The following is a 20,266-nucleotide window of genomic DNA, read 5'->3' as shown; positions in this document are numbered from 1 at the left end:
CTTCAAAATTTAATGGGTCCGATGTACAGTATGTACAGTGCATCTGAACTTTTTGAGTGTTTCATAAAAAATGTCCGAAAATAAAATTTTCGTAAGTTTCTAATTACAAAAAGAAATTAAGATATTCTGATGTATTAAAATTAATGTTCTTTTTTTTCTATTGTATTACGGAAAAAATTATTCGACTGCTAATTAAACCTATAGCTAGCTGGCGGATCTTTTACTAGTTTCAAAGAAAACGAAATAAACTTTCAATGAAAATCAGAATGTTGGCGAAATTTCAAAAAATAGTAACCACGCGTCTTTCTCAAAGCTCATCCGAGGTATTGTCATTGTCAATAGTCATTCTTTCATAGGTAACTAGCTTTAAAATAATCCTCTTTCTCCGACAAGAGCCCCACTCAGCAGCCGTCAACAATCCGTCACTGCGTCCCGCCCACGGAATAAAAGAATGTGAAATGCCTATCCCCCCTACCTCGGCCGGCTGGGCCGGATCTGGTAGTCTGCATGACGGGCCGGATCGGCCGGATATAGTAGGGAAAGAGTTAAAAAAATCGTATTACTAAGCACCTTAGAATCAGTAACATTAAATTTTTTCAGATCGAATTTTTCCGAACCAGAACTCCCCAAGTTCATGAATGTCATTTTCCGTTTCATCAGAAAATTCTTAACTTAAAATTGGAAATTCTTAAATGAAATCTTTGGAAATTTTTTAAAGTGAGGATTCTCTTGAGTTGCAGAATTTACGTGTACTTAAGGGGACACGCATGACCATCTTAACACATTAGGCCCATCCGGTCACGGCACGGGGACCATGAAAACCATTTGCATAGGGTTTTCACGATAATATCTGGCACAATGATTTATGACACTAAATATGTAAATTAATTAGAGTGGTGTGGGCCTCTCTCTCGCTCTAAGCACTCTTTCATTTTGCCTTGGGCTATGATATCAGTGCCGTCTTAACGCATGGGCCCACCCTGAGTATGACCCGAGCTGGGTCGACTTTATACGCTGGAACTTCGGTTAACGAGCTTAATTAGTGCCATCAACGTGCTCGTTATACGAATTGCTGGTTCTTCGAATCGAACTTCCCCATAGGAAATAATGAATAAATAGAAATTCCGCAGTGGAATGTGGACGAGGTCCATGTTTAGTTCAAGTAGTTGTAAAAACGTTGTAGAATCACTGATTATAAGCATCACTTACGCATCTAAAGCCAGACCTGGCCATTTTGCGGCAGTCTGTAATAATCGAATAGAATTAGTGAAATAGTCTAACGGGTGGGTTATTCATCTCCCATAATGCCAGGACCGTAGCTAGAAATTTATTTCGTACGGGAGCAACGAGGGCCGGATTTCACGAATGGTTCGGCAGCACTGGGTCGCTAAATTTATTGGGGATCGTTAAACAGGATAAAATACTTTCATTATATTTTCACTTTAACCGTAGGTGGGAATAGACTTTAGAGAGTCTAGTAAGGATAATGGGGCACGATGATGATGTCAGTTCATATAGCCTACATTAGATCAGCCGGCTCCACCTTTGTTGCTGGGGAGGGAGGCACAGGGCCGCAACTAGGGGGAGGGGTGCAGGCGGCTCTGGTGTCCAGAGCGCCGGACTACAGGGAGCGCTAAAATGTGTGCTTGACCCGGCTGACCAAGCATCTAGTTGCGGTTCTGGGGAGGCATTGCCAACTCCAAGCCCGCCCCCCTCCTGTGTCTCCACCCATGATTTTTAAAAACGTTAACGTATTTGGTGCGTTGGACCAGTGGGGGGTGCTAAATTATTCGAAATTACACGAGGGAGGCATAAAACATGCTTGCCTAGCTGAAACAGTATCTAGTTGCGGCCCTTTGTAAATCGGCTCTCAGCCCCGACAACTCCCTCAACCTTTAAGTGTCTGGGACACGGTCCATTCAAGGGTGGGGCTAATAGGTCTCCAGTCCTGTGGCCTAGAGAGAGAGAGAGAGAGAGAACAATTCTCATAATTTTGGTGTTTTTTTTCTTCTCCACGCTATAAATTCACTAAAGAAAGTCCCGTGAAAGTCTGGCCTGATCTCAGCCTAGTGGCGACCATGGTCTGGGGGCACACTTGAAATTTTTTCGCCTGGGCAGCGGGTACTATCGTCCAAATTTATCGTAGAATAGTTTTTTTTCCTGACCATGAAATGTAGTGCAGTTCGATATCCATTCTCAGGTGCCAATGTAGCATCAGGGTGTTCATGCACACTGAAGGATTGGGAAATACCGTTTTAGAGGGACGGAAAGCTGTTTTTGTGCACCGGAAAGTACTGTACTTAAGCCCGTCCCTGTGTACAGCTACTTCACCAAACACCAACTCTGGCCATATCGCTATATTGCAATTTACTGCCATTAGTGAGATGGGTTGGAAGTGAAGGCGCTGTCTATCGGTGGTCGCCCCGAGTTCGTTAGGGAAAATATCTTATCTATGTCCTCCCTTGGGTTCGAACCCGGGACCCTGACAACAACCTTCACGATGGTAGACGAGCATCTTACCACCATGCCACTCGGGCACTCCCTGTGTACAGCTGTCATTTCAGTGAGAGGGGAGGGACAAAGTGATATAGTGATGAACAAATCAATGTTATAGTGATGAGAGATGTTATTCCATAGATATCAATAATCCTGCAATTTTTTTTTCGCGGGGGGGGGGGTGATCAGAGCAAACCAACACCCCCCCCCCCCATTAGGCAATTTTACACATTTTTCACTCAAAATTGGTTCTCCAATTTAGCGTCATTTTTAGCGACAGTTGGTGATTTCCGTATTTTTCTCGGGGAAATATGGTCAACTGACTGTAAAGGGACTTCCGTATAGAAGGAAAAAACAAATTATTCACCTCTCGCTTATCAATCACAAAATAAACAGTAACATAATAAGTAGAATGAAGTTTCCTAACGCGTGATGAAGAGCAGATTGAAAACACACACACACACAAAAAACCCACAAAAGCCTTACGGGGCTCGAGCCTGGCGGAACAAAAAGCTACGTTATCAAGTTCTAGCGACTCATGGCAGCTATAGATCGCCACTCGTTTCATGCTGTTGACTTCATCGTAACTCGTCCATAACAGCTTCTTTGTGCATTCGGACGGACTCATATTTCATCATCATCATGAGCTTCTGTGGTCGAGATTAATCAGTAGAGGACCGCTCTTATCTGCTCCGGCTGATTGATAGCATTTACTTCACCGTTTATCATTCGACGTGCTATCGAGAGTATTTTGCGAGATAACTAACGACTGGCTTTATATGAAGGTGTCGTACTATATATTCTAGAAACAACCTTGGGCGCGTCGTCATCCTTTTTGCATTCCCTCGCATTTAACAGTGTAGATGGTGTGTTGAGGATCATCTCTCGCTGAAATACGTGCCGGTCAACGGCGAGTGTATTTAAAAGATCTCATAAAAAGTGAGTGTCAGCATTATTTGTTCCATGTAAAAAATGTTTCCTTTGTTTATCTGGCTCATTTCCAGAAGCGTGTTTACACTAGGGCTTATAGGGTTATAGCTATAGTTTGGCAAATTTGAGGAATGAGTGGTCAAGGAAAATTAGTCGTGGCGAAATTTTTTTCCGTGCGCTATGGCGATAAAATCTCCTCTGCCAGGGTTTTCCAACCAGTGTTGGGGTCCGCGAGAGGGGCCATTCAAATATTACGTAAGCAGATTTTCAGCCATTTTTGACCCCCTCTTCCCCTTGTCAGCAAAACACTGACCCCCCCCCCTCCCACGTCAGCAGCTTATAATATTTCATATCTTTAAAAAGGGGTGGTTGATGACGTAAGCAACCTTCAACCCCCCCCCCTTGTCATCAAAAGTCAGCGAATCCGAAACCCCACCCCCCCCTCGATGCTGATGTAATACTTGAATGACCCCAGAGCTTTATTGGGGTTCCGCGGAATCAAAAGGGACGGAACCCCCAAAAATCCCGAAACCCTGTTAGCTTCAAAAATTTTCTTGTTACTGTCTCACCTAAAGCAATTTCTTATTTTTGTTGAGAACGTGTATTCTAAAAAAATTCAGAGAACATTTTTTGGGATAAGGGGCCATTCAAGTATTACGTAAGCAAATTTTTAGCCATTTTTGACCCCCCCCCCTCCATCCCCCTTGTCAGCAAAAGTAAGCAAAAAGCTGACCCCCCTTCCCCCCCCTCCCTTGTCAGCAAAATTTCGTCACAAGCTCTGCCCCTCTGAAACCTAACGCATATTGGTGGGATCAGAGACGTACACGATGGGGGGAGGGGAATAGGGGGACTCGTTCCCCCCTCCCACGATCAAAAATTAATTTTTTTAATGCAAAAAAATAATTTTTTTTTAAAAATTTAAATTTCGGAAGAAAATATCTTTATAATCAGGTATGTTATTATAATAAATTTCCGTTAATTTCAATGTTATTTGAAGGCTATGAATTCAAAATTTATCTTTCATAAATTCATTGCGGCCCACAGGCGGCGGACCAAATATGGCCCTGGGGGTTATCTGATGCAGCCTGCCCTCAAACCTAATTTTGCAAAAATGAACTAAACGGCACATTTACAGATCGCTTAAGTGTCCCGTGTTACTACTCCAGAACATTTAAGCGGCCCGTGGCATATTTTCTTAAATGACCCGAGACACAGTTCCAGAACACTTAAGCGATCCGTGACATATTTAGAGATACCTTGAGTGACATGTGACGTAGTTTTAGAGCACTTAAGGTGAAAGGTTTTTCTCGTTTTGACGCACCGAGTAAGATGTCATTAAAAATATTTCATATTTTCATAAAAGGTGGTTGATGACGTAAGCATTATCCAAATCCCCCCCCCACCCCACTTTATCATCAAAAGTCAGCAAATCGGAACCCCCCCCCCCCATCGATGATGACGTAATACTTGAACGGCCCCTAATCTGCGCCACTCGGGCACTAGGAGACAAACAATATTAGCGTTGTCTCCTTTCTTTCTTTCCATTCTCACACACAAGTCCTTCAGACAACAAGGCAAGAAGACTTCCTGGGACTTGGTATTCCCGAAACTCTCACGACGCATGCGGATTTTATAAGGGTCTTACTTCAAAAATTCGGAACTTTCAAATCGTTAATTTGCATTCTGTGCCACCCCCCGCCCGCTTATCTTCCTTTGGATCACCAATTGAGCTTCATGGTATCGGTTGATAAATTCTTATCGCTTTTCGGAATAGCAAATTCTAAATGGCAATATTAAGATTGCAAGGTTTACTTTCTAACTTACCTGAGGTTATATTTCTCCTATTCTACAGATTCATTACCATAAATGCAACCTAGTTTACACGACGTTCAAGAGGCCACGCCAAGTTGAAAATAGTGAAAATTGAAACTTCTTTGAAAATGACCCCCTCCCCCCCGCAGACCCATAGACCTCAAAAGAAAATATCAAAAAATTCAATAGTTTCAATTGCATTTTGTTTGTTGTATAATAATAATGATTCTTGAGAAAAATTACCAAAACCATTAAAATTTTCAAAATCATATGAATTATACTTAAATACCAGTAATTCGCATCGCATCACCGCTGCTTAAATCTTGAGAGTATTCTTATATTATTCTCCTGAAGATTTGCAAGAACCAAAAACTTAACTTTCCACTTTTTTTTAAAAAAATCCCCCCCCCCCCCATATCTGAGCAAAGCAGATAATGCATCGAGTCCGACTCTTTAGAATTTAGAAGTTTTGTAAAAGAAAAGAGCCGAAATTTGGATATATCAGTGTTTCTCAAACCATGCGTCGAGGCAAGCTGTCGACATTGCTGATTCCTGCCTGTTTAGTTGCTTCAAAGGAGTGGTTTTTGTTTAACAAGGAGGAACTTCGAAGTTCTGGTGACCCGAGCACCGGACCAGAGGGGGGCACAAAGTTCACACTTTAACTGCTCCCTCAACATTAAAAGGGGGGGGGGACGCCTTAATGCGAGCTTACCCGGCTGACCAAGCATCTGGTACCGTATCGAGCATGATACCGTATCTCTGTCAACAATCAGTCGATCATCAAATTTAGGGCTTTTGATGTGACATTGTGCAGTAAAAACTATTACAGCGACACAATTTTTTGTAATCCACAATAATTACATCGATTCAATGCATAGAAATGATCATTTTACAAGCATTTGGAGTTGCAAAAAGGCAAGCTACGGCCCAGTGGTGAAGGAGGGGGGGGGCACGTTTCTCTGCCTGTGACCTTCACCGACTTTGGCTTGCGTCTTTGTTTGCGTTATTTAATGAGTTTATTTCATTCAACTCTGAGTCAGTAAACCCTCCACATCAAAACCCGACAGACCAGACACGACCCTCTGTCCCTCCCGGGATATAAGCCTTTTACCCATGCGGGTTGGGTCGCGCTGGGGAGCACATCAAAACCCGGCACCATTTGGCGCAGTGACTAGAAGACAATAAATAGCCAGTGATGCCATTACCACAACGATGCGTAAGTGGCAGAGAAACTGACCTCCGATAGTGATGCGAGAGAGATATTCAATAACACAGACGATTCTCGACCCAACTAGCCCGGGAGTCAAGAAGCTCGATGTCTCGCTGATTCGAGAGCTACTAACGGGGAGGACAACGAACCACAAAAGACATCAAACGAAGACATTAGGAAATCCTCCCCCCCCCCAAAGCTACCTAACTGTGTCTATGTCTAAGCCCAAACCCTAGGAACTGCTATACTTACTTGAATTTACGTTAAACCAACATAAAGAAGGCGTTTCCACAAACGCGTCTAACCGGAGTAAAATCTTCAATAGACGTTTGAATACTTCTAAAGCTTATTCTTAACGATCCATATTGATCAATATATCAATCATTCGTTTAAATATCATTGTTGCGGATTCCTGGATTTTGATTAGGTTAGAGTGACCTCCATTTTGGTGACCCTCCAATCCCATGTTTTTGAGCAAACAAAGAGTGAATTTGGCTACTCGAGGTATCAGACATGCCAACCTCTTCCATGCCAACAATCATTCGTTTAAATATCATTGTTGCGGATTCCTGGATTTTGATTAGGTTAGAGTGACCTCCATTTTGGTGACCCTCCAATCCCATGTTTTTGAGCAAACAAAGAGTGAATTTGGCTACTCGAGGTATCAGACATGCCAACCTCTTCCTGGTTGTGGCCCCGCGGTACTGTCTTTTCCTGAGACAAATAACTTCCACAAATTACTGTGAAAGTTTTTAACTGTATGTGTGCACAGGGTGGGCCAAAGTCCGTAAAAACTTAAAAAAACTCCATAAAAACAGGAAAAATAATCGAAATAAAACACGGTTTGCAGGGTTAGCATCGCTAGGTCACGGGAATTCGCAATTTTCACCCTCTCAACGTGGTTTGCGACACCATGTTCCATTGCAACTTTTGTTCCTCTTGATGAACTAACGACCCTCTGAGTTTGTCGGTCCATTAACAGAACACCCTGTATAGATATACTACATCTATTTTTATATTTCGTCGTTGAAGCTCAACCACCTTATTTCACCATTACAGTGGAGCCTCCCATAATGGACACTTCTTTTTGAATTATGCCCACATAGGCTTCGATATCTGTTTTAAAATATCCATTAACAGACACTCCACGCTCGCAGACATTCGGTCCCAAGGGTGTCCCCGTTATCAAGAGGTTCAACTGTACTTTTTAACAGTACACGCACCTCGTAAACATTCCACTGGGGAATGAGAGCCCAGCACGATCCCCACATGATAGCATGGGTGGAGATACGTGGGGCATAAGTGGACAACGTCCCTCCTAGCTTCAAAGGTGTAGTCGATTGTTCGTATATGTGTGTATATATGAATTGGCATCATCATCATCGTGCCCCCCAGCAATTATGACCGTGCCCCGCCAGACTTCCATGTTTATCTCCACCTATGCATGATAGTAGCGGTAGTGTTACTACTACTCCTCCAAACAAAAAAAAACAAAACAAGATCGATATGCACTGTATATATTTTTTTCATTTCTATTACCACGAATGCGCCCCCCCCCCAAAGCACAGGACGGTGCAGCCGCTAGCGCCGTCTTAAGAGCGTCATGAGTCCCGGCCAAGTGAGTTTCTGAGACCCTACCAGTCAAATTTACTCTCGCAATTTTCAATCAGATCTCATTTTTGTGAGGCCCATCTTTTTTTGGGGCCACTGGCTGGCTCCATGCGTTAAGACAGGTCTCGCACTCTGGCGGCCATACCTGTTACACACACTCCTAAGGGTGGTTCTACATTAATGACATTGGCAATGTCCGCAGTACGCAGAAGCCCTAAACAATCGAAATATCGGTTGCAACTGGGTAGGACGTGGAAAAGCTGTGTTCCCCTACCGAGGATTATTCGGAAAATTCGTCACCAATCTTTATCGTCGCCAATTTCTCTCATACACAGCAACCATCTTGACTGGTTCACATCCCTCAGTAGTTGAAAACCGTGTCTCCACTATCTGGTCCTGTTTAGACAAGGTTAGGGCAATGAGGGCAACGCAAGCATCTTTATCGTACTGTCACTCGTCTACAGATGTGACCAGCTAGAAGATTTCAGGCAGATTACAGATTGTACCGAGCATGACCAGGCTTTATCGTTTGGACGATTTGAGATGTTCCTCGGGAAGGCATATCGTGCCGGAATTATTCCAAACCGTAGAACGGTCTAGTAAAATCCCCCCCCCCCATCAAATCAAACACTCCCGCGAAGCGCGCCTTGAACTAAAAAAACATCAATCCAACCAAGCGTCCCCCGAAGCCCAGGTACACCGACATACCATCCGTTTGGGCGGCCCCCGGGTGAAACATGTGACATTTACAGTGAAAACACCCTGCAAAAAATAAAGAAACGAGAAAAAGAGTATATATATATATATATATATATATATATATATATATAACTGTACGTGTCCCGGGAGAGAAGGGAAGGCTAGTGACGAGCATGTGCAGTTCAAGAACATGGTGCAGGATATTCGCAATGCACATTTCAAACAGCGAAAGTGGAACTCTTACAGGTTCTTTTGAGCATGCGCATTTTACAGGTCACTGTCTGGTGATCCAGCAACATGCTTCCGAACGGTCTCATTTGAACACTCCCTGTACATATGTAATCATAATTTTATCATACCTGTAGGTGTACGAGCATTGTTCGGGAGGATGATGACCCAATCAGAGAAGTCGAAGATTCCTCTACAGATCGTCAATGGCATCAGATTCCCATCCATGTTCAAGGCCAAAACCATCCAGGAAGCCTTCGACTACAAGCCGAGGAGCGACGACGTGATTATCGTGACGTATCCCAAATGCGGCACAACCTGGATGCAGATGGTCGTCACCCAGATCTTCCGGAGGGGCCGTCCCCTGGAGAAAGCCACCGACTTCCACGTTCTCTCGCCGTTCCTCGAGACCCGCGGGGACGATGGCGTCGCTCAAATGCCACGCCCAGGTCCGATCAAGATACACCTGCCTTACGACCGCATGCCGTACTCTCCAGAAGCCAAGTACATCTTCGTCATCAGGAACCCCTTCGACGCGTGCGTCTCCATGTACTACCACACGTACTCGCATAGCTGGCACGGAAGCTTCGACGAATTCTTCGAGCACTTCATGGACGGGGAGGTCGAGTTCAACGACTACTTCGACCACCTGCTGTCGTGGTACCCGCACCGCAACGACGAGAACGTCTTCTGGACGTCGTACGAGGCGATGAAGCGAGACTTGCGTGGTGTAGTCCTGAATGTCGCCGGATTCATTGGACAGGAACATTTCGAAGCCGTCAGCGGAGACAGCAACGTTATGGACAATATCCTCAAGCACTGCGAGTTCTCGTACATGAGGGAGATGTACGACGAGATCGAAGAGTCCAGGGAACGCGAACGAGCCGCTTCCACACAAGACGAGGAACGTCCCAAGAGCGTCCGTAAAAGGGAGCGACACATCCGTAAAGGAATAGTCGGTGGTTGGAGAGAGTATTTCTCTGAAGGACAGTATCTGAGAATGAAGGAGAAGTTCGAAACTAGAACCTTGGGTACCGACATCGGATCCTGTTGGCCTGATTTGTTCCAGGATGATTGAAAGAGTTTACACCGGGGTGCTGAAGATTGGAACTAGCAGTTCGTTTGTGTATTATCCCAAATAAATAATGTGAGTGGGTCATGTGGCATGATTTCTGCATGGACAAGTGGGGCATTTGCCCAAGATACCAAAATTGAAGCAACACATACTCAGAGACAAACCATACATCTTTCACCCTAGGCGATTTCCCCCCCCCCATCCGCCACCTCCATAATTCTTGCTTTGGCCGGAGTCCCAAAATTTAAGCAACACATATTCGCAGACCTACCCTTTCATCCTAATCGACGACGGCCCCTTAATTTCCGCTTTGACCAGGGTCCCAAAATATAAGCAACATAAATATTCACAGACCAACCAAACATCTTTCATTCTAATCGACGAAGACCCTCCTAATTCTGGCTTTGCCAAGGGACCCATCACATCAGTCAGGTCTTGCTTATAATTAGTGTGGTAATGAAATACATATCACGATTCAAAAAGCCTGTTGCTGCCGATTTTTGAGTTGTCCCATGAGAAAATAATTTGATTTGGCTCCAAATTGGCGATATTTAGCCAGAATCAGTGATATTTGGCGAGAATTAGTGTGGTATAAACAGGGTGAGCAAAAAGTCCGAAGAAACTTTAAAAATTCATAAAAACCGGAAAAATAACCGAAATAAGAAACGGTTTGCAGGGTTAGCATCGCTAAGTCACGGGAATTTTTTTAAGACGGGGAAAAAAACTCAAAAGCAGCCGATAGGTGGTACTGGTACGAGCGACTTCGGTAGAAATATGCAAATGAGACGTTTATAAGAACTTGCGCTCGTAATCCACAACCAGTTCATCGTTGTGAACCGTGTATGTGAACAAAGATGCTGAGGGCAAAGGATAAAACTTAGTTGGTGAAGTTGTTTTACGGGGAGCCACACAGTACCATTCAACGACCATTGCTTTGCGTAAATTCCGAGTTCAGAGGAATGTGAGAACTGGAAACGGGCCTTTAACAGCGACAGGCCTCAAAGCTTGTTTAGCGGTTTGAGGAAACGAACGCTGGAGGATCGCGTAAGAGCCGGACGACCATGTTTAAGGAAGGCAACGTTCGCCGCGTCGTGCAGCCGAAATGGAAGCGTTAACGTCCGAATCAGCTGCAGGAACCAGCAGTGCTCGTGAAGCTGCCAGACGCTTGGGCTTACCACTATCCTCGCGATACGCAATATTATTCATGGAATCCTTGATCTGTACCCATACAGATTGCAGTCGTGTCATGAACTGTGGATACCGTACAGAGGGAAGCATTTGCGAGGTGGGCTTTCTCCAAAATCGAACAGAATCCCAACTGGGTCTTCAACATCTTGTGGACAGATGAAGCTGATTTTTCGCTTCATGGTGACGCTAATACCAATAAGGGGGTCATTCAAGTATTACGTCAGCAGTACGAGGGGAGAAGGGAGTCAAAAATAGCTGAAAATCTGCTTACGCAATACTTGAATGGCCCGTAACTGTCGCATCTGGACGACGTCTAATCCACGTGAGTAGACGTAGAAACCATTGCATTCCCCCAAAAGTGACAGTGTGGTATGAGTTCACAGGTTCGTTCATCATAGGACCCTTCTTGGAAACGCAGTGCCCAGTAAATGGGTGGAAAACGGCTACGGTGAATGCGCAGCGTGTTATTCAACGCTTCTGCGCGAGAAGGTCGTGCCATGTTTGCGTGAAAAAGATGCGATTTTTACCCTCACGTTTCAAGACGGAGCTACTAGTCGCAATGCTGCTCCCGTCAAGGCGTTCCTGATACACACGTTCGGGGAAGACAAAATCATTAGTAGGCGTTGCAGGTTCCTATGGCCTCCTCGGTCTAGAGATTTGACACCGTTATGGGGGATGTTTGAAATCCCGGGTGTATCAATCCTGTCCATCCAATCTGTCGCAACTGAAAGATGTGATTCTCCGAGAGGTGTCATGTACACATCCGGATTTGCTGCACTCTGCCATTGCTGGATTAGTGACTCACTCCTGTGCTATACCCTGTGGTGGTCATGTGGAACACATACTGTTGTAATAAACGATTTCGAGGTATTCTATTCTTATTTGCGTATCTTTTCTTTCACTTGTGTTCGCCAGCGCCACCTATCAGCTGTTTTTTGAGTTTTTTTCTTCCTGTCTTAAAAAAAAATTCAGATGACCTAGCGATACTAACCCTGCAAACTGTTTTTTATTTCGGTTATTTCCCGGTTTTTATGAATTTTTAAAGTTTCTACGGACTTTTTGCTCACCCGGTGTATCCGTTTCATCACACATCGGGTCACCGTAACTATACGAAAATCATTTCAACAGGGTGTCCCAAAACTTTATCACTGAAAGTCTGTCATTTTTTATATCCCCTGTCCCCGACCCATACATGATTAACCTCGGAGTCATCCTCATGTGGCCCGTGATCCTCAAACCTAATTTTGTGAAGATGAACTGAACGGCACATTTACAGATCAGTGAAAACCATGGGCGGAGATACGGAGGGTGGGGGGCATTGCCCCCCCCCCAGCGTCTCAGGTGGAGTCGACTGATCTAATGTATATATGAGCTGACATCATCATTATCATGTCCCCCCCCCAGACTTCCAAGTCAATCTCCGCCTATGGTGAAAACTGCATAAGAGTGACCCACGGCATATTACAGATGACTTGAGCGAATAGGCAGCGCAGTTACAGATCACTTAAGTAACCTGCGGTGCAGTTCCACATCACTTAGATGGTTCGTGGCACTATTTTAGATCACTTGAGTGACTCCACGGCAGGTTTCCAGATCACTCAAGTGACCCATGGTGCAGTTGCAAATCACAGATTCCTTGAGTGACCCACTGCACAATTTTCAAATCACTTGATTGTTCCGCAGCAGGTTTCCTTACCAATAAAGTGGCCCGCAATTTTCAAGAGGTTGAGCACCTATGCTGTAAGCAGTGATTACAGAACTACTTAGGCATATTTTGGCTAAGTAGGGGAAATGCGTGGAATTTCATTAATGTTTTTCCTAAAAATTAAAATACGGAACTTGACAAGCATCCTCAAAAAAATTTTTCTATTGGACTGGGACATTTTTTCTTCGTCCGATTTGCTCGCCAAATAAAGCATTTGGTCGTGATTTGGCGCGATCGTTAACTGGAACAGTAGTCCTGCCGCATTACAGAAATTATGTCACATCCATATCGAACAGTTATAGGACATGTTTTGTGATTGTGATAAATAGAGCTCAGAAGTTCGGGCAAAAAATGCCATAAATGCTTTTTTTTTGTCTATTTTTCTAATTTATTTTTCTTCTAAAAATGCCTTTTTTGAATTTTTTCCGCCGTAAAAATTTCTATTTCGATATTGTTTTATGTTTATTCGTGAATTTTAAAGGACATATTCTGATGAACTTCGATGCTTTTAGCATTGAAAACTTCTTTTCCAGCCCTTAGTATTAAGGTTCCCCCCGGTCAATTGCCTTCTGGATGGAAAGGTTTGAATTTTAAACAAGTCGACTGCAACCCTAGTCTGATTTTCTTCATTGTTGGCGATGATGGAATGAGCGAGAGAGATTTTTTAAACTTTTCAAACATGTTATTTTTGTAAGCAGTAATGATATGTTAAAATTATGTGCAATTTGGTTAAGAAATCAAAAGAATGATTAAAAATGTGTTGATTCACCTGTCGGGGGGAAAAAAATGTCTTTACTAGCGTCCTCTACTGTCGACTTAAAACATTAATTTAAGAATTAATGAATATTATAGGAACACATGTATATCCCTTCTTTTGAAAAAAATTTGTGTTTTGAGTTATTACTTTGATAAAGTTTATTATAGGTGGACTTGGTTATAGAAAAATTTGATGCAAACAAATATCGGTTAACATAATTTATAATTTTTGGATAAATTTTGTTTCATTTCGAGTCAGTTTAAGTTTCGATATCATGTGCCTGAATAAATTAGCTTTGTTTTTTTAGCGTCATCTATCTTTGATTTTAGATATTACTTTCTAATTTTACATATTGTTTCATATTCTATCGTTTTTCTTACCCAAGAAATCAATTTCTCAATTTTCAGAGGATAATTTATTATTTTGAGAAGTTCTACCCACTTATAAAATAATCGGATACAGCGAAATATCGGTTAATACGCTCTTTCTTCTGCTTTCATGAGCCTGAGCCTATTAAAAGAACTTGATGCGCATTCTAATGTATTTCTAGTATTTATGTTTTGAATGTAGGACGCAGGGCTGGACAAATTGCTCGACATGCCCAAGGCGTGTAAAAATTAGATTTTGTATGGGCATACACATCTCTTTACACCATAGGCGGAGATAGACTTGGTAGTCTGGGGGGGGGGGGCACGGTCATTATTTCTGGGGGACAAGATGATGATGATGTCGATTCATCCATACATATATGCATTAGATCAGTCGACTTCACCTTTGATGCTAGGGGGGAGGCCCCCCCCGTATCTCCACCCATGCTTTACACGCCTATCCGTTCACTTCGTTCAATCGATACATCAATTTTAAATTTCTTGTGTAAACGTATTCCCGATCTTTAACGCTGCTATTTTCGGAATGACGAGCAGCACTGATTTCTACTTGCATGATTTTCCAAAGAGACTTCCCAAAGCTTTTCTTTTGGCGTCATTGTATTCAGTGTGGACAACGCTTATAACGTTACCACTGTACGCTTTCAGGATTAGAACGACTTATTTTCGTGGTCCCAACTTCCACTAATACTCATAGAAATTCCCCGTTTAAAACATTTTCCCGCTTACAACATTTCTTCATGGTGGTTTTTTGGAAAACGTTTTAACCGGTTCGACTGTGTTATTTGTCTTGAGATTATCTTCCGACTTCTGATTATGAACTAATTTGGAATGGTAAATTTCTTGTACCATTTTCCCGGTGTGGACTTACTATTTGTACTATTTTTCTGTACAGGGTTTCTATATACTGTATATACCTACTATTGACCGCCCAATAATTTATATGCGTGATTCCTTGTGAAAAAATAATACGGACAATTATTTTCCACTTTTTTAGAATCGGATGAATATTAAGGGACGTTTTGTGACATGTCAGTTTTTTAACGGTTAGTAAGTGCCAAAAAACATCCAACGAAAAAAATTTCCCCTATGCAGCGACTTGTCGCTAATTGCAAATGAACTGAAATATTCAATCCCGTTAGAAGCCAAGTTCAGTTATTTTCTTTTACGATTGGTGCTTTTTCTTCTTCTTAAGGGAAAGGAAATAAAACTGGTCTGCACACAGTTTTAGCTTTCTTGATTACCGTCAGGGATATACAGGGTGTTCTGATAATGGACCGACAAACTCGGAGGGTTGTTAGTAGGCAACGAGAGGAACAAAAATTGCAATGTAGCATGGTGTCGCAAATCACGTTGAGAGGGTGAAAATCGCGAAAAACGCATGAAGGCTCTGAGTCCAGAAGAGACGAAAGGTAGATGTCAGTTGATTGCTGTATGCATTCGTGGATTCGCTCACCATATCTGACGTAAGCAGCGTCGCGATACGCATGCACTGAGGTAGGATCATACGCTGCGGACGAAGTAAATTAGCGCTATTGCTGTGGTAAGCACGTGTAACAGTTAGCTTTCTGTTTCAATGAGTATTGTGATGGCTGGTTACAGGAATGAGGAATACGCTGATATGCATCTGATTTACGGTCGGGCAGATGGCAATGGGCGCTTAGCACAGCGACGCCTGTGGACACACCAGAGGATCTCATAGCGCGGATTGTCGTCTGTGCGGCAGACATCAAAAGATTAACTGGAATCGAGCGCGTCCGGGAATCGTTTTTATGTCGTTGAAGAGTGTGCAATGACGTCAGCGGCTGCCACTTCCGACAACTATTGTAATAATTAATCAAATAAATATTTTGTAGTTATTATTGTACTTTTTGTCGTTCCAGCGTGACGTCGAAAACTGCATGCGTTTTTCACCCTCTCAACGTGGTTTGTGACGCCATGTTCCATTGCAGTTTTTGTTTCTCTTGATGTCTACTAACAACCCTCTGAGTTTGTCGGCCCATTAACAGAACACCCTGTATAGCATTACTATCTGCTTAAAACGCAAAGTTATACGTTTGGTGCACGTTCGGGGAATTTGGCAGGATTCGAAAGTGACGTCATCATTTTTAATGCGTCATAACTCCGTAATTAATTATTGATCATCCGTAATTAATTATTGATCAAATCACAAAATCTGAAAACACTTTTCCGCATTAGTTTTTCAAAGGAATCACTTTTCTTTTCCACGCCAATTATTATAATCTATTATTGACAAAGCAGATTCGGTGAGTGCGGCCAATTTTTAGCCTATTTCAAGATCCTTATAAAATCTCTCTCTCTCTCTCTCTGTAGCTCTCTCTTAGTTACTTTTTCTTTTCTTATCGCCTAGGCATATTTAGTGCCTTTTATCTGCCTGTTTTGACCATTTTTAGTGCCTTAACTTCGGGCTCTAGTGACAAATATCCATGACATGGTTGTAATGCTGTTTTTCTTCCTGCTTTTAAAAGGTTGTTTCCACCACGGGCATAGAAAAAAATGGCCAGTTCAAAGAAACGGCCCCGATACCAGATCGTCGACGGGATAATATTCCCCGAGATGTTCTCCCCGAAGTGCATCCGGGAATCCTTAGAATATAAACCACGAGACGACGACGTCATAATCGACACGTATCCAAAGTGCGGCACGACATGGATGCAGAACGTAACCATACAGATATTCCTGAAGGGGCGGCCACTCAAGAGTTCCACCGACTTCCTCAGATCGTCACCATTCCTTGACATGATGGGCGAGGACGGAATCAAGCGCATGTCTCGACCAGGGGTCATCAAGACCCACTTACCCTACGACAGAATGCCGTACTCTCCGAAAGCCAAGTACATATTCGTCGTCAGGAACCCATTGGACACCTGCGTTTCGTTCTACTACCACACCAGCAAGAAACCCGGATTCCAGTACTGGGATGCCCGGTTCGACGATTTCTTCGAGCTCTTCATGACCGGTGAGGTCGAATTCAATGACTATTTCGACCACCTGCTGTCCTGGTACCCACACAGGAATGACAAAAACGTCTATTATACAACCTTCGAGAGGATGAAGGCCGATCTGAGGTCCGTGGTCCTAGAGGTCAGCAGTTTTCTTGGCGAAGAGTACCGGGACGCGATAGAGAAGGACAACGACGTCATGAACAACATCCTCGAGCATTCGGGCTTCCAATACATGAAGCACATGTTGTCCAAGGTCTATGATACCCGCGTCATGCCCGAGGACGATAGCATTCCGGAGGGTTTGAGGTACGTCAGGGATTACATGAATGCGGTCGAAATCCCCGATGACTGTGCTAATATCGATCACATTCGGAAAGGTGTGGTCGGTGGATGGAAAGAATACTTCTCCGATGACCAACTCGCCAGGTTGAGAGCAAAGTACGAAACTAAACTGGTTGGAACAGACATTGGTGATCTATGGCCAAATCTGTTTGATTGATTATTATTACATTGATTGTATTCAATTGCATGTTACCATTAACTTTAGGCTCTATTGTATGATTCATATATATATGCCATATATTAAAAAATAATAAATAAATAAAATACATTCTTGACACTTTTATGTATTCCGTTTTGGATTTTCGATTTATTGACTTTAGGTGTTATGATCAGAGATTTTGATAAATATCGCTCATTTCTGAATATCAGCAATTTTTACGAAATGTAACTGGTTCAGCCAAATGCCACCAACTCTAGCAAACAATTTGTGCTTAATATTGCTGGTTCTCACCAAACATCACCAACTTCCGCCAAACACATCCGAAACTTACTTTCATTGGTGCTAGTTCTTAGACTAGCCAAATATATCCCCCAGTTACCTCGAATTATAGCCACAATACCACTACTACAAAACTGCGCATGCAATTCGTAAATATTCCTCTGAGGAACTTCTAACGAATTGGGCCATGTTGGAATGTGCCGTACATGTGTTCTGAACCTAAGGCCGGGTTGCATATTTCGCAAGTGCACCTCTATTCCGTGATAGTACGAAGAGCCCTACTTTCAGCTAATCACGTCGCTTCTTCGTTTACGATAATTCCCACTGCCGTAATATACGATAACTTTTGCTTTGGATCACAAGGCTTCGTAATGTAATTACTGCAATGTATTCTGACAAAAAAAAAAACAGGCTATATACCATACAGACTGTTTACTTTAATTCGTGTAAGCGGGGGCATTAAAATTGCGTGGTTAATGGTGGTAGTGAGTAATGAAGGTAGGAAAACATTTCGAAAAAGGCAAAATTTTTACTTACCGCATAGTGGGTCAATTAACCCAAATCTAACTTCGTTTTCATTTGTCTCGAAAACTTAAGAGCAGATAAAAAAATTTCTTGAATTTTCATGATAACACATGAATATAGGCCTATTAATTTTCACGAAAATTTTATTCCCTTCACATCTCTCGTTAAGACGGCACTGGTTCAGAGCTATAAGTGCTCTGGACCATTACAAAAACAACCAGACTCATTGGTTGTTTCTCAAGTTTTATAAAACAACTTTTCCTTAAGCTTTTATAGCGTAATCCCGGCTTATGACATATTCCGGATACCCAATGAATGCCGTTGTCATAAACCAGGATTACGCTATAAAAATTTTCTAAAAGTTCTTTGATAAAACTTGAAAAATGCAACCAACAAAGCGAATGTAACCAATAGGTAAATTGATAGTTTTTCAAGTTTTGTAAAAAATCCTTTATCAAACTTTTTAAGTATAATCGCGGCCATAAGTAAACAACCGATACAGTTCGACGCTGAGGACCGAATGAAGCGACGAGTATTTCCGGCGGGAATGGGCACATCGCCTCGTTTGGTCCTGAAAGTCTGAACTGAACTTCTTGTTTACTTTAAACGACGTCACCCAAAAGAAATATTTATGAAGTTGAAATTTTTCGTCGATTTTTGTGTAACAGTCATTCAAAAAAAATGTCTTCAAAAAGAGTTATTCTATCAAAATCAGCCTTAGCGTGATTTTCCAGGATGCTCCTAATATATACAACCTCTGACAATAAAGTTCACTGAATGAAGTCAGAACGGCCGATCTGGCAACACTGGCGAAGCAAAACGCTGCACATGCGTACCGTTGTTCAGTTGAGCGTCGTTTGTGTTCCGTGAAAGACTTGTTTTACAAAGTGCTTGTTTAGTGTGTTGGTTCTTAACTGAGAACAGGAAAATGAACGAACAAAAGATCAATTTAAAGTTTTGTTTTAAGCTTGGCAAGACACCGAAAGAAACTCACGCGATGCTGGTACGTGTATATGAAGATCAGGCACTGTCCATGAAGTGTGTGTACGAGTGGTTCGCCCGTTTTAGAGAAGGCCGGGAAAGTATTTCTGAAAGTGTATCCACAAGGAATTTCTACCTGAGGGAACGACGATGAATGCTGCAAGGTACATTGAAATTTTGACCCGTTTCATGAAACGTCTACGACCTCAGTACGCACAACAAGGTTCGTGGTTTCTTGTTCACGACAATGCTCGCCCTCACACAGCCAATATCGTCAAGCAGTTCCTGGCAAAAAGGGGGATGGTGCAAATTGAACATCCACCATACTCGCCAGATCTCAATCCTCCAGACTTCTTCCTATTCCCACGACTCAAACTCGCTATGAAAGGAAAGAGATTTGACGATATTCCAATAACTCCATCCCAAAAGAAGACTTCTTGCAATGTTTCCAGGATATGTATAGAGATCTCAGCGGTGCATAGTAATGGGAGGTGACTATTTCGAAGGACAGTAAGGTAACTTTCGTTAACATTTCATCTACGTTAATGTTACAGGACTATTCACCGAACTTTATTGTCAGACTTATATTAATTTTTTCTTCAAAAAATGCACTAAGACTGGGTCTTATTTTCGGGGAAACACGGTAGTGTGTTCAAGCGCTGCCATCTACAAAATTCGGAGCGATGAACTGGGAGGTTCTTAAGGGGGAAAGTTATCCCGATTCCTCCCAACAGACTTTTTCTTAAGAAAACAAGTTTGCATTTGGAGCCTTGAACTTGAGAAACACAGATTGCTAACCAGGCAATAAATAAAAATATATAGATGGCAGTACTTGATCTCCACTCTCCTAACTTCATGTAAGATACCCGGTAACCTAAAACTGAAAAAAAAAAAGTACAATTACAAGGAATAATTC

At 42.6% G+C, this 20,266-nt stretch overlaps 2 protein-coding genes across 2 annotated transcripts; both read left to right on the top strand.

The window, feature by feature from the left end:
- The first annotated feature begins 3,302 nt into the window (after positions 1-3,302).
- On the top strand, positions 3,303-10,145 carry LOC149079206 (sulfotransferase ssu-1-like). The gene is made up of 2 exons (XM_089240098.1): positions 3,303-3,435; positions 9,124-10,145. The coding sequence occupies exon 2, from the start codon at positions 9,147-9,149 to the stop codon at positions 10,062-10,064; it is 918 nt and encodes a 305-aa protein (XP_089096224.1). The 5' UTR covers positions 3,303-3,435; positions 9,124-9,146; the 3' UTR covers positions 10,065-10,145.
- LOC149079205 (sulfotransferase ssu-1-like) lies at positions 3,313-17,686 on the top strand. Its single transcript, XM_089240097.1, has 2 exons — positions 3,313-3,435; positions 16,587-17,686. The coding sequence occupies exon 2, from the start codon at positions 16,615-16,617 to the stop codon at positions 17,560-17,562; it is 948 nt and encodes a 315-aa protein (XP_089096223.1). The 5' UTR covers positions 3,313-3,435; positions 16,587-16,614; the 3' UTR covers positions 17,563-17,686.
- The last annotated feature ends 2,580 nt before the right edge of the window (positions 17,687-20,266 follow it).

Source organism: Pholcus phalangioides, unplaced genomic scaffold (assembly GCF_987345545.1).
Source record: "Pholcus phalangioides strain wild (caught in Gottingen) unplaced genomic scaffold, Ppha-v1.0 ptg000012l_1, whole genome shotgun sequence".
In the NCBI taxonomy this organism is placed as follows: domain Eukaryota; kingdom Metazoa; phylum Arthropoda; class Arachnida; order Araneae; family Pholcidae; genus Pholcus; species Pholcus phalangioides.
Note: the sequence above shows the minus strand (reverse complement) of the source record. Positions and strands in the feature narration are given on the sequence as shown.

Bases quoted from the DNA above. Each gene is read 5' to 3' on its own strand.
- LOC149079206 (XM_089240098.1), top strand. From the start codon at position 9,147: ATGATGACCCAATCAGAGAAGTCGAAGATTCCTCTACAGATCGTCAAT.
- LOC149079205 (XM_089240097.1), top strand. From the start codon at position 16,615: ATGGCCAGTTCAAAGAAACGGCCCCGATACCAGATCGTCGACGGGATA.